Source organism: Ascaphus truei, chromosome 9 (genome assembly GCF_040206685.1).
Source record: "Ascaphus truei isolate aAscTru1 chromosome 9, aAscTru1.hap1, whole genome shotgun sequence".
NCBI classification, from domain to species: Eukaryota; Metazoa; Chordata; class Amphibia; order Anura; family Ascaphidae; genus Ascaphus; species Ascaphus truei.
In genome coordinates, this window is record NC_134491.1 from 62846095 (window position 1) to 62858509 (window position 12415).

The 12415-nt window shown below is 41.3% G+C and overlaps 1 protein-coding gene across 1 annotated transcript; it reads left to right on the forward strand.

Moving 5' to 3' along the window:
• The first annotated feature begins 3004 nt into the window (after window positions 1–3004).
• Window positions 3005–3985, forward strand: LOC142503272 (olfactory receptor class A-like protein 1). The gene has a single exon (XM_075615434.1). It carries the CDS (start codon window positions 3005–3007, stop codon window positions 3983–3985), a length of 981 nt encoding a protein of 326 aa, XP_075471549.1.
• Window positions 3986–12415: the final 8430 nt, after the last annotated feature.

A 12415-nucleotide genomic window follows, 5' to 3' on the forward strand; every position in this document is an offset into this window, starting at 1 on the left:
TGTGTGTGTAGACAGGGGTGAGAGTGTGAGATGGCTTATCATGGTGTGAGTGTGTGTGTGTAGACAGGGGTGAGAGTGTGAGATTGCTTATCATAGTGTGAGTGTGTGTGTGTACACAGGGGTGACAGTGTGTGTGTAGACAGGGTGAGAGTGTGAGATGGCTGAAACTTACCTTAGACTCCACAGGGGTATGGTGTGTCAGTGTCAGTGTGTAACAGTCAAGTGCTGTGTCAGTGATGTCACTGTACCTTCTATTTATTTATTTATAAAATATTTTACCAGGAAGTAATACATTGAGAGTTACCTCTCGTTTTCAAGTATGTCATGGGCACAGAGTTAAGATAAATAATACATGGTTACAAATACAGTTACATAAATGAACAGGGTATACATTATATACAAGACATTGCATGCACAGTTAAAGAAAATATATATTATAGGCGTATGAAACAGTTACAGACCAGATTAAAATGTGAGACAGCCTTAAATTTGAAAGAACTTAAACTGGTGGTGGATGTGAGAGTCTCTGGTAGGTTGTTCCAGTTTTGGGGTGCACAGTAAGAGAAGGAGGAACGGCCGAATACTTTGTTGAGCCTTGGGACCATGAACAGTCTTTTGGAGTCTGATCTCAGGTGATAAGTGCTGCAAGTGGTAGGGGTGAGGAGCTTGTTCAGGTAGCTTGCCCATAAAGAATTTAAAGGCAAGACAGGTAAGGTGAACTTTGCGTCTAGACTCTAGTGATGACCAATCTAGTTCTTTGAGCATTTCGCAGTGATGTGTGTTGTAGTTGCATTGGAGAACAAAACGACAAAATGAATTGTAGAGGGTGTCAAGTTTGCTAAGGTGGGTTTGAGGTGCCATGCCATATACTATGTCTCCATAGTCAATAATTGGCATTAGCATCTTCTTTGTGATATGCTTTCTGACCAGGAGACGTAGGGAGGATTTGTTCCTGTAAAGTACCCCTAGTTTGGCATAGGTCTTGGTTGTCAGGGTATCAATGTGCATTCCGAATGTTAAGTGGGAGTCAAACCATAAGCCCAGGTATTTAAAACTAGTGACAGGGGTTAGGGTGGTGTTAGTTTTGGTTCTAATCTGGAATTCAGTCGCTGGAAGCTTTAAGAATTTAGTCTTGGTCCCAAATACCATTGTTACAGTCTTGTCAGTGTTTAAAAACAGTTTGTTTTGGGAAATCCAGTTTTCGAGTCTGAAAAAGTGAGACTGAAGTACAGTATGTGTTGAAGGTCAGAGAGGCTATGACTGTGTGCATATTGGATTGTGTCATCTGCATACATGTGTATTAAGGCTTCCTTACAAGCTATGGGAAGATCATTAATGAACACTGAGAAGAGTAGGGGCCCCAGAACAGAGCCTTGCAGGACACCACAGGTGATATCCAAGGAGTTGGAGTTAGAGCCTGAGATGGACACATGTTGGGATCTTCCTGATAGGTAGGACTGAAACCAGTTTAAAGCATGCTTCCCTATTCCAGAGCTCTGGAGTTTGTTAAGCAGGATAGCAATGAGAGTCGTATGGGGGCAGACACAGGGACCAATGTCTGTGTGTGTCTATGTGTGTGTCACAGTGCAGATTACCTCTTGGCCAATGAGAGTCACGGGTGGGCGGGCAGACCCACGGACGAATCTGATTGGCCACATCTACAATCCCACAAACTTCAGATTTATATATTAAGATTGGTGATATATAAAAAAAAATCATTAGCACTAGCTATATTATATTTAAAAAAAAAAAACAAGAATATATTCCATCAAATTTAAAAAACATATAAAATGGGAGATGTTTCAGACCCTCAAGAACTTTGTCAGGATCTGAGTTAGTTCAATGCTAGCGCTGCTGCCCTGAATGGCAGTGTTGTGGTTTCTAATCCTGTTTGGTTTGACACTGATACCGCCTTCATCACAAGGGTAAACTGATTGGTTTTAAGGATATATTTAAGATGTGTGATTCATTTAAATATACTTTGTATAGACATTAGCATATCTCCCATGGTACCGCAGGCATGTTCATTTTACAGCACAAACAGATGCAACTTCCGGTTTTAGACTGCTTGCAAAGGAAAATCTGTTTCCATCTCACAGTAACTGGTGAGATGGTCCACAGCAGGCTGTATTGTCACACCGGATCCCAAAGTTTGAAGGGGATCCCAGCCCGGTAGGATTCACACAGAGTGATTCCCATTCAAATGCAGGGATCCCGCTGTGTTAATCCGATGGGCCATTAGTCTGGCTGCAGAAATCTCGCAGCGTCCTGCAGAAATCTCGCAGGGTGGGATTGATTTTAATACAGAATTCTCAAGGCAAGCAGTCTACAAATGGCAGTTGCAAATGTACATCTCTCCTTAATTTATATGGAGGGAGATTTGAGGGGATATATACAGTATACAACTGGAGTTACTATGAAGTTAGGACTTCTTTCTTCCTCACTACAAACTCGTGTGGTATGTAATTTTTTTCAACAATCTGAATATAAAATGCAATTTGCCTTACTGAATACTGTTTTTTCACAAATTTCATACCATGAGCTATTAACATTCAAACACGTTAGATTTTGCAAAGACAAAATTGAAGCTACAATAATAGGCCCCTTAGTGTCAGATTCATGCAATATTACTGTAACTCAATATATCAAACTTCTTTGCATCAACTTGGATCTGCTTGTGTCAGTCAGTGAATTGAGAAACTGTTACTATATAGGAGCACTTACACAATGCAACCTCATAATGTGAAATACCGAAGAATCTGAAGGATACTGTATTCCTTAAACCTTTCCCACATTATGGTTTTTGAGATTCTGGGACATGTTGTTGAAAATTATGTAGGAGCCATGTGGAAAAACACTCTCGAATTTAATTATCAAGCTATAGAAGCACAACTTAGAAAAACATACATGTTCCGTACTGCAGCTAGATTTTTGGAGTGGGTGTTTCTACAGATTATTGTATAACATGTTTGTACTTGCAGGTGTCTGAAACTGAAAAAGGGTCATGGAGATTTATCTTCTTTTCAAAGCCTTCTGCTTCTTCATTTTGGTGGTAATCGGGATTCCTGGCAATGCCTACATTTTGTTGAAATTTTCCTATATCAGGATTATAGAGAAGAAGCTCATGCCTACCAACATCATCCTAATGGTCCTGGCTTTAGCAAATTTTTTTGTTGTCCTCTCCCGTGCCATCCCCCAGTCCCTAAATGCTACAGGACTGGAGGACTTACTGGATGACACAAAGTGCAAACTAGTCATGTTCACCTATAGAGTGAGTAGGGCCATGTCAATTTGTCTCACCAGTTTGCTTAGCTGTCACCAATGTATCCTCATTGCTCCAACCACTGGGTTGTGGGCATATCTCAAGAAAACAGTGACACAGTATGTGTTGGTCATCATTATTGCAATCATGTGCATCAATCTCATGTTGTACCCTACTGCTATCTTGTACAACCATGCCAGGAGGAATACCACAACTTCGCCATATACATTGCGTTTGGTCTACTGCAATGCAGACTTTTTGACCTACATCAATTATATTGTTAATGGAACATTGTTCGCCATCAGAGACTTTCTTTTTGTGGGACTCATGACTCTGGCGAGTACTTACATTGTGTATGTGTTGCTCCGTCACGAGAAATCCATAAAAGGCATACGGAACTCAGACAGAGACCAGGGAAAATCAGTTGAGTACAAGGCTTCTAGAGCTGTCATCTTGCTTGTTGTGACGTATGCACTGTTATTTAGTTTGGATAACTGCATGTGGATCTACACCCTGACCCTGTCTAATGTGGGTGCCAGCATTAATGATGCCAGAATAGTGCTAGCTTGCACTTACCCTGCCCTGAGTCCGTTCATCATCATCGCTACCAACCCCAAATTGCAACAGAGGGCAAACATTTTACATAGAAGGAGACTGTTAACCTGGAATTACCAGGGAGATTCAGGAAACAGGATTCCTGTGATATCTGTGATGAGAAACTAACATGTATGTTTGAAAGGCAACACTTATTGTTTATGGTTTTTAAAACCTAGAATAAAGGTAGGTAGTTACAAAAATTCATGTACATCCTGCAGTTCTGGACAGAACATTAATGACTGAATACGTTTATATGCACATTTAAAACCAAATGAGACTTTATTTCAGGTTATTACACCCTAAACTGGGGTGATATGATCAGTTATAGTCGACTGCTTATATTCAATTTAAAACCGTATACTCATAGTTTACTTATACATAAACGACTAGAAGTCCTCTTCATTCAAAGATACTGTTAACACTATTTGAAATTAGAGATGTGTAAACTTCTCACAAAAGTTTGTAAACTCAGCAAAATGTGCAGGGTTTGGCAGGGGGGGAATGCATGAAAATACAGAGGGGTTACATGACCAATGTGTAGTCCCATCGATCATGTGCTCTCATTTTTTTTAATGCAATTAACAACTTTTGGCCGATATTTCTCCCTTCCAAGTTCTACTCAATTGCAAAATATTCAAAAAATTATCAGAAAAAATTGCGATGAAAAATCGACACGTTTGTACATATCTGATTGGAAAACATTCAAACACTTCCTCCTGCATTCTATTCACAATATTCCAGTCAAGACCAACTCATTGCATCAAATAATACTGCTCGCACTTTAAAACCTTCAGTGTTAGAGGGGTTAAATCCTGATGACTCTACACTAACTTATAAATATATACTTGGTTGTGATGGTGAGGGGGTAACCAGGTTCAATAATAAAGGTTAAGCCCACTTGGTTACCCCTGATCCATGTTTGGAGGTCCTAGATTGTCAGCTATTGGACCTGGTTGTCGTATATGCACTACTGTGACTGTGTGTAAATTATGCGACAATACAGTATTGTTGTGTTTTTGCCTTTCCAGGAGTGCTAGCAAGCAGAGATTGCGGGGCTGGGAGTTTGAGAGTGGGTTTTCTGGAGAAAGTCTTGTCAGATTGTGGCTTTATTGTTCCTGAGTTACAAGATAACTCAACGATGTACCCAAGAATCAGGTAAGATTCTTGGGCACATTGAAGCACAGTGCTCCAGTCAAAATCCTATACCTGGAAACGTTCTTGTGAGTCACCGCCAGGATTCCCTGCTTCAGCACAGACAGGACAGGTAAAAAGGGTATATGGGATCAAGGTATCCCTAGAACGGTGCACTGGTCCCTAGCATAAGAGGGGATGCCCTGCCCAAGTCACCCTGACCCGGGTATAGGAGTTCAGGGGGTGCCCCAGCTGTGTGATAAAGCTTTGAGGCTTTTAGTTGTGGATTAAATGTAAAGTCAGGTTTTTGCAGTGTGGCAGGGAGAAGGCTAGTATATATTCTTATTCTATCCTAGACACCAGAAAAGGAGACTTAGACATTTTTAACCAAAGTACAGTACAGTCACAGTATATTTTATTAAAGGCTTATATTTGATAAGTGTAAATACATGTAACCTGTGAATGAACTCTGGGATTTCCAAGTCCGGGGATCTGATTGCTCAGATGGCCACCAGGCTTGGTGCCACTCAGTCTCCTCTGGTCCCGGACTTGAAAGTCTCAGGGATGCCAAGGTGTTAGGGCAGGCGGAGTACAGGCATTACACTCGAGTACCAACGTCCTGGTAACACAAAGGGCTCTCCGGCCATCATTTGCCCCGCCATAGACTTTGGGGAGCCTGGACCAGCGGGGGGCTTAATATTCTAAGAGGCAGAGGTGCCAGGTTGGCGCATGCCCTTAGCAGAACTGAAATCGGTGCCCGCCGGCTTCAATATACCGTAAAATCAGATGGCAGAGGAATTCCCATGTGCTGATTGGTTGTAGTTGTGTGAATGGGACTCCAAAACCTGTAAGAACCCTTGCAGCCAATCACAACAGCAGATTCCAAGCGCCAAATCATTAAGTGACAAATTCGAGATCCGAAAAAGATTCTCTGTAAGAGACTGACGCGCGCCGGCTTCACGAATTTCAGCTCAAGAAATGTTCTAAGTCCCGCTTTTCAGGGGCCAAGTTCTGAAAAACAGAACATAGCAGTCGCGGCTGTAATTACATGCCGAATTGAGTTTCAAGGCTTTTGTGAGTACTGCACCGACACACTTTATTCGAGCAAATACCCAGTATGTACCTGGCAGATACCTGGAATGCGCCGCTCCTCACCTCTGACAAGCCCCGTTGCGTTTGCCTTCCCAGCCTGGGTTCATGCCTGGCTGACGGGCGGCTGATCTGTTAAATGATGATTAAGATTTAATAGGCTGCAATGCTTCGCGTGTCTACCAGATGGCATAAATTCATGAATTGTAATGCAGTATATATATATATACTGTGCAGTATTGCAGCCAGCGGGAATAAAATGCTTCAATCCCTGAATGGAAAATACCTCAATGCACTCGGGCAGAAAACAGTCACAAACCTCAATACACCCGGGTATACCCGAATTCGTGGGACTAGCCGAGCTCGAATAAAGTGTGTCGCCAGTGTACCTCCCGGTAATTGGAAAGGACATGTACAGATGTCAGCTGTTAACATTTAGTTATAGGAACGTTTATTTCGTTAGCCCAGACCCCAGTAAGTGTGTTTTTCATTGCAAATTATGTTTGTATTGTGTGTATGTATTTTCCTGGAATAAATTACTATTTATTTTACCTCCTTGCCTTGCTCAATCAAATGATACTGGAATAGAAGGAGTTAATAAACCTGGTCACCCGTGACATTGGTTCAAATCTTCTTCTGGCCTTACAGTCATGTGCCCCTGATGATATGAAATGTATAATTTCTCTCTCCAACATTTATTGTCTTCATTATTTGCTAAAGCCTGTCTCCTTATTCTCCATGTGTCTCTACTGCTCCTTTACACCTGAGACATTGTTCACTTCCTGGCCTATATCTTACCCTACTATTAGAATTTTCTAAATGACCTCTCCCTCCATATAAAACTCTTCCTAAGATCTCAACTTTGAAGGGAGCACATTTGTTAGCTTGGAATACACTAATAGGATTATTTTTAGTGCAACATTAGTCTTTCATAAATCAGAATAAACTTATTCACATTGACTCCCTACTCAGACCACCCTCAGCTGCCTCTTCTTCCTCTTCCATCTCACCTCAGGACTTTGCTGACTATTTCAAGGAAAAGGTGGAATCCATACGTCAAGACATCCGCTCTGTTTCCTCCTCCCATCCTACACCTCTTCCTAACTCTCCTTCTACCTTCCTTGACTCTTTTTTCACTTGCACATCATTTGCTGCTGCTCTCCTCTTCTCCATCTACCACTTGCCCTCTTGGCCGTATTCCCTCCTATCTCCTAAAACCTCTTGCTCATGCAATAATCCCTATGCTCAAACACATTTTTAACTCCTCCCTCTACTCTGATACATTTCCCGCCTCCTTCAAACTTACAACAGTCATACCATTACTCATAATGCACGCTTGACCCTACCTGTCTTTCTAAATATCGGCCTGTATCCCCCCTGCCTTTTGCCTCTAAACTCCTTGAATGTCTTATATTCTCTTGCTTACTCCACTTTCTCAATACCCATTCTATCCTAGACCCTCTACAATCTGGCTTCCGCACTGCTCACTCCACTGAAACAGCCCTCACTAAAATAACTAATGACATCCATGCTGCCAAAGACAGAAGTCATTACACTCTACTCATACTACTCGACCTCTCCGCAGCATTTGATACTGTGGACCACCCTCTTCTCCTTCACATTCTCCATACTCTTGGCATTGTAACAAAGCTCTATCCTGGTTTTCCTCTAACATCATGCTTTCAGCATCTCTTCTGCCAACACTTCCTCCTCCTCTATCAACTTCTCTGTGGGGGGTACCCCAGGGCCCTGTCCTAGGAATTCTCCTCTTTTCTCTGTACACACTTTCTCTAGGTGACCTATTCACATCTCTTGGGTTCAAATATCACCTCTATACTGAGACACACAAATTAACTTTTTGACCCTTGACCTTACACCTGCTGTACAGACCAAAGTTTCTGAGTGTCCCTCTTAGATATAATCAGAGCTCCTCCTACTTCCTCCCAAACCTGGCCCCACTACCCCCTCCATATTACTGTTTGAAGTTCAGCCGTGCACCCAGTAGCGCAAGCACGATGCCTAGGGTTCACACTCGACTCCTCTTTGACTTTCTCCACTCACATTCAAAACGTATCTAAAACCGGTTGCTTTACCCTCTGCAATATCACAAAGATATGCCCTTTCCTCTATTGCTCGACTGTTAAAACTCTGATACCGACCTTCATTTGCTCCCGTCTCGATTACTGTAACCTCCTACTGTCCGGCCTTCCTGCCTCTCACCTGTCTCCCCTACAATCTATCCTAAACGCTGCTGACAGAATAACTCTACTCTTTCCTAAATCTGTCTCAGTGACTCTCCTGCTGAAATCCCTCTCCTGGCTACCTATCAAATCCCGTATCACACATTCAATTCACCTCCTCACTTTTAAAGCTTTACACTCCTGCCCCTCCTTACATCTTAGCCCTATTTTCTCGCTATGCACCATCCCGACTCTTGTGTTACACTCAAGGATATCTTCTCTCTACGGCCTTTGTATCTAAAGCCCTCTCCCGCCATAAACCTTTTTCACTGACTGTCCCACACCTCTGGGATGCCCTTCCCCTCAATACCTGACTAGCACCATCTCTATTCACCTTTAAGACCCACCTTAAAACACACCTGCTTAACGAAGCATATGAGTAGCTCCGAACCAACACTATACACATGATACATAAAGCTTGGCCCCTTGCAGATGCACTTACCAATATGCCCTCCTACTGTATCTGTAAATTCCTCCTACCGATTACATAGTTACATAGTTACATAGTAGATGAGGTTGAAAAAAGACGTAGGTCCATCAAGTTCAACCTATGCTAAATTTAGGCAACAGATACTTTATCCTATATCTATACTTACTTATTGATTCAGAGGAAGGCAAACAAAAAACCCCATTAAGGGGAAAAATTAATTCCTTCCTGACTCCAAGAATCGGCAATCGGATTAATCCCTGGCTCAACATCCTTCCCATGTATACTTATTTGGTATATCCCTGTATACCTTTCCCATCTAAAAAGATGTCCAACCTTTTTTTGAATAAATCTATTGTATCTGCCATCACAGTCTCCATGGGTAATGAATTCCACATTTTAACTGCCCTTACTGTAAATAACCCTTTCCTTTGTTGCTGGTGAAATTTCCTTTCCTCCAACCTTAAGGGATGGCCCCGAGTCCTTTGTACTGCCCGTGGGATGAATAATTCTTTTGAAAGCTCCTTGTATTGTCCCTGAATATATTTGTATATAGTTATCATATCCCCTCTTAGACGCCTCTTTTCTAATGTATATAAATCTAATTTAGCTAGCCTCTCCTCATAAGTTAGAATGTCCATCCCCTTTATTAATTTGGTGGCTCTTCTCTGCACTCTCTCTAGTTCCATAATGTCTTTTCTTAGGATTGGTGCCCAAAATTGTACTCCATATTCATGGTGTGGTCTTACTAATGCTTTGTAAAGGGGCATAATTATGTTTACTTCCCTTCCATCCATTGCCCGTTTGATGCAAGATAAGATCGTGTTTGCCTTTGCAGCTACTGCATGACATTGGGCACTATTGGTAAGCCTGCTGTCTACAAGCACTCCTAAATCCTTCTCCATCAAGGATTCCCCCAATATATCTCCATTTAATTTGTAAGTCGCCTTTTTATTCTTGCATCCCAAATGCATAACCTTACATTTATCTGTATTAAACCTTAGCTGCCATTTACCTGCCCACGTTTCCAGTCTCTCCAAGTCCTTCTGAAGAGAAATTACATCCTGCTCTAATTCTATTACCTTACACAATTTAGTATCATCAGCAAAGATGGAGACTTTGCTCTCAATCCCAACCTCAAGGTCATTAATAAACAAGATTAGATTGTAAATTCTTCGAAGCATGGACTCCTTTTGCAAAATGTTAATTTTATGTCTGAAGCACTTATTCCCATGATCTATTATTTCTATTATTTGTTATTTCTATGATTGTCACGTGTATTACTACTGTGAAGCGCTATGTACACTAATGGCACTATAAAAATAAACATACATACATGTACAATCTCTCCATTGCCCTATTCAATAACTCTCCAGGGCCTGCATGATGTGGAGCTTAGGGACGACTGGTGCTTTGATAACGGCAATAGAATTCTAAAAAAATGTTAATCTGTTTTCAAAAAGGACATTTAAGGACAGGTAGGGAGATATCAAAGAGACAAAAATGTACAGGATGTGATATACAGTACAGATAAGGAGTGTGGAAGCAAAGAATAAGGAAGTAAAAATATGAAGTAAATAATACAAATACACTAAGAAAGTGCAGGAGACCGAGCGTGAAAGTGAAGTAAAAGAAGAGTTGAAAGAGGAAGAAGAAAAAGGAGTGAAAGATTTAAAGAAAGGCGATTGCAATATACGGCTCAACCCCGTTATAGCACGATCTGCTACATCGTGGATCCGCTTATAGCGTGATCTGAGTGTGGCTCCCAATTTATAAAAGTCTCCAAGGGTTTTTAAAAAAAATAATTTTCAATGCTTTATTGACTTACCTGGCATCTGTAGCTCTCTCCTCTCTGCAGCTCTCTCCTCTCCCTGCTTCATCAGGCTTACCACGTGCGCGGCTTTCAGTTTGACTTTCGAGTACCGAGGAGGGTCACATGACCCTTCTCTGACCAATAACAGCCCAACAGTGCTTACATTTTATGTAAAAACATACATATGCAGGACTCTAACCCATGACCCTTCATATGCAAGTAGCAATTCTCTAGCTGCTACACTACAGGGTTGGTGTGATAATTCTGACACTATAAACACACTTAACATCTTCTGCACAATGCAATCCAATAGATGTTAAGTTTATTTATAGAGTCGGATTCATCACACCAACCTTGTTGTTTAGCAGCAAGAGAATTGCTACTAGCATATGAAGGGTCATGGGTTTGATTCCTGCATGTGTATTATATAAAACGTATTTACTGTTGTGCTGTCATTGGTCATGTGACTCTTCTCTGCCCTCGAAAGTCAAATTGAAAGCCGCACACGTGGACGCAACCTGATGAAGCAGGGAGAGGAGAGAGCTGCAGATGCCAAGTAAGTCCTCGCTGATTGTGGCGGCCATTTCACGATCCCGGTTATAACGCGATCACGATTAAAATGTGATCTCGGTTATAACACAGTCTCATTATGTGGACACCAAGCATCACGTTATAACGGGGTTCAGCTGTATATATATATATATATATATATTGAAAAAACACACAAAAAAAGTAGCGCTACAAAGTATAGTAAATAACTGTGAATAGTTACTATAAACACTTAAAGTATATGCAAATTAATAAAAAATAACCAACAAATAAATAGATAGTGTCCAAAGAAAAAAAAGAAAAAAAAAGGATGTTATATATATATATATATATATATATATATATATATATATATATACACCTTATGATTCAATAGCTTGTAGAACAACCATTAGCAGCAATAACGTGAAGTAATCGTTTTCTGTATGACTTTGTCAGTCTCTCACATTGTTGTGGAGGAATTTTGGCCCACTCTTCTTTACAACGTTGCTTCAGTTCATTGAGGTTTGCGGGCATTTGTTAATGCACAGCTCTCTTAAGGTCCAGCAACAGCACTTCAATCAGGTTGAGGTCTAGACTTTGACTGGGCCATTTCAGCAATTCTGTTGTAGATTTACTGGTGTGCTTGGGATCATTGTCCTGTTGCATGACCACATTTTGGCCAAGCTTTAGCTGTCGGAAAGATGGCCTCACATTTGACTCTAGAATACTTTGGTATACAGAGGAGTTCATGGTCGACTCAATGACTGCAAGGTTACCAGGTCCTGTGGCTGCAAAACAAGCCCAAATCATCACCCCTCCACCACCATGCTTGACAGTTAGTATGAGGTGTTTGTGTTGATATGCTGTGTTTCGCCAAATGTGGCGCTGTGCATTATGGCCAAACATCTCCACTTTGGTCTCATCTGTCCAAAGGACATTGTTCCAGATGTCTTGTGGTTTGTTCAGATGCAACTTTGCAAACCTAAGCCATGCTGCCATATTCTTTTTAGAGAGAAGATGCTTTCTCCTGGCAACCCTTCCAAACAAACCATACTTGTTCAGTCTTTTTCTAATTGTACTGTCATGAACTCTAACATTTAACATGGTAACTGAGGCCTGTAGAGTCTGAGATGAAAACTCTTGGGTTTTTTGCAATTTCTCTGAGCATTGCATGGTCTGACCTTGGGGTGAATTTGCTGGGACGTCCACTCCTGGGATGATTGGCAACTGTCTTGAAAGTTTTCGACTTTTGAATAATCTTTCTCACTGTAGAATGATGGACTTTATATTGTTTGGAAATGGCTTTATAACCTTTCCCGGATTGA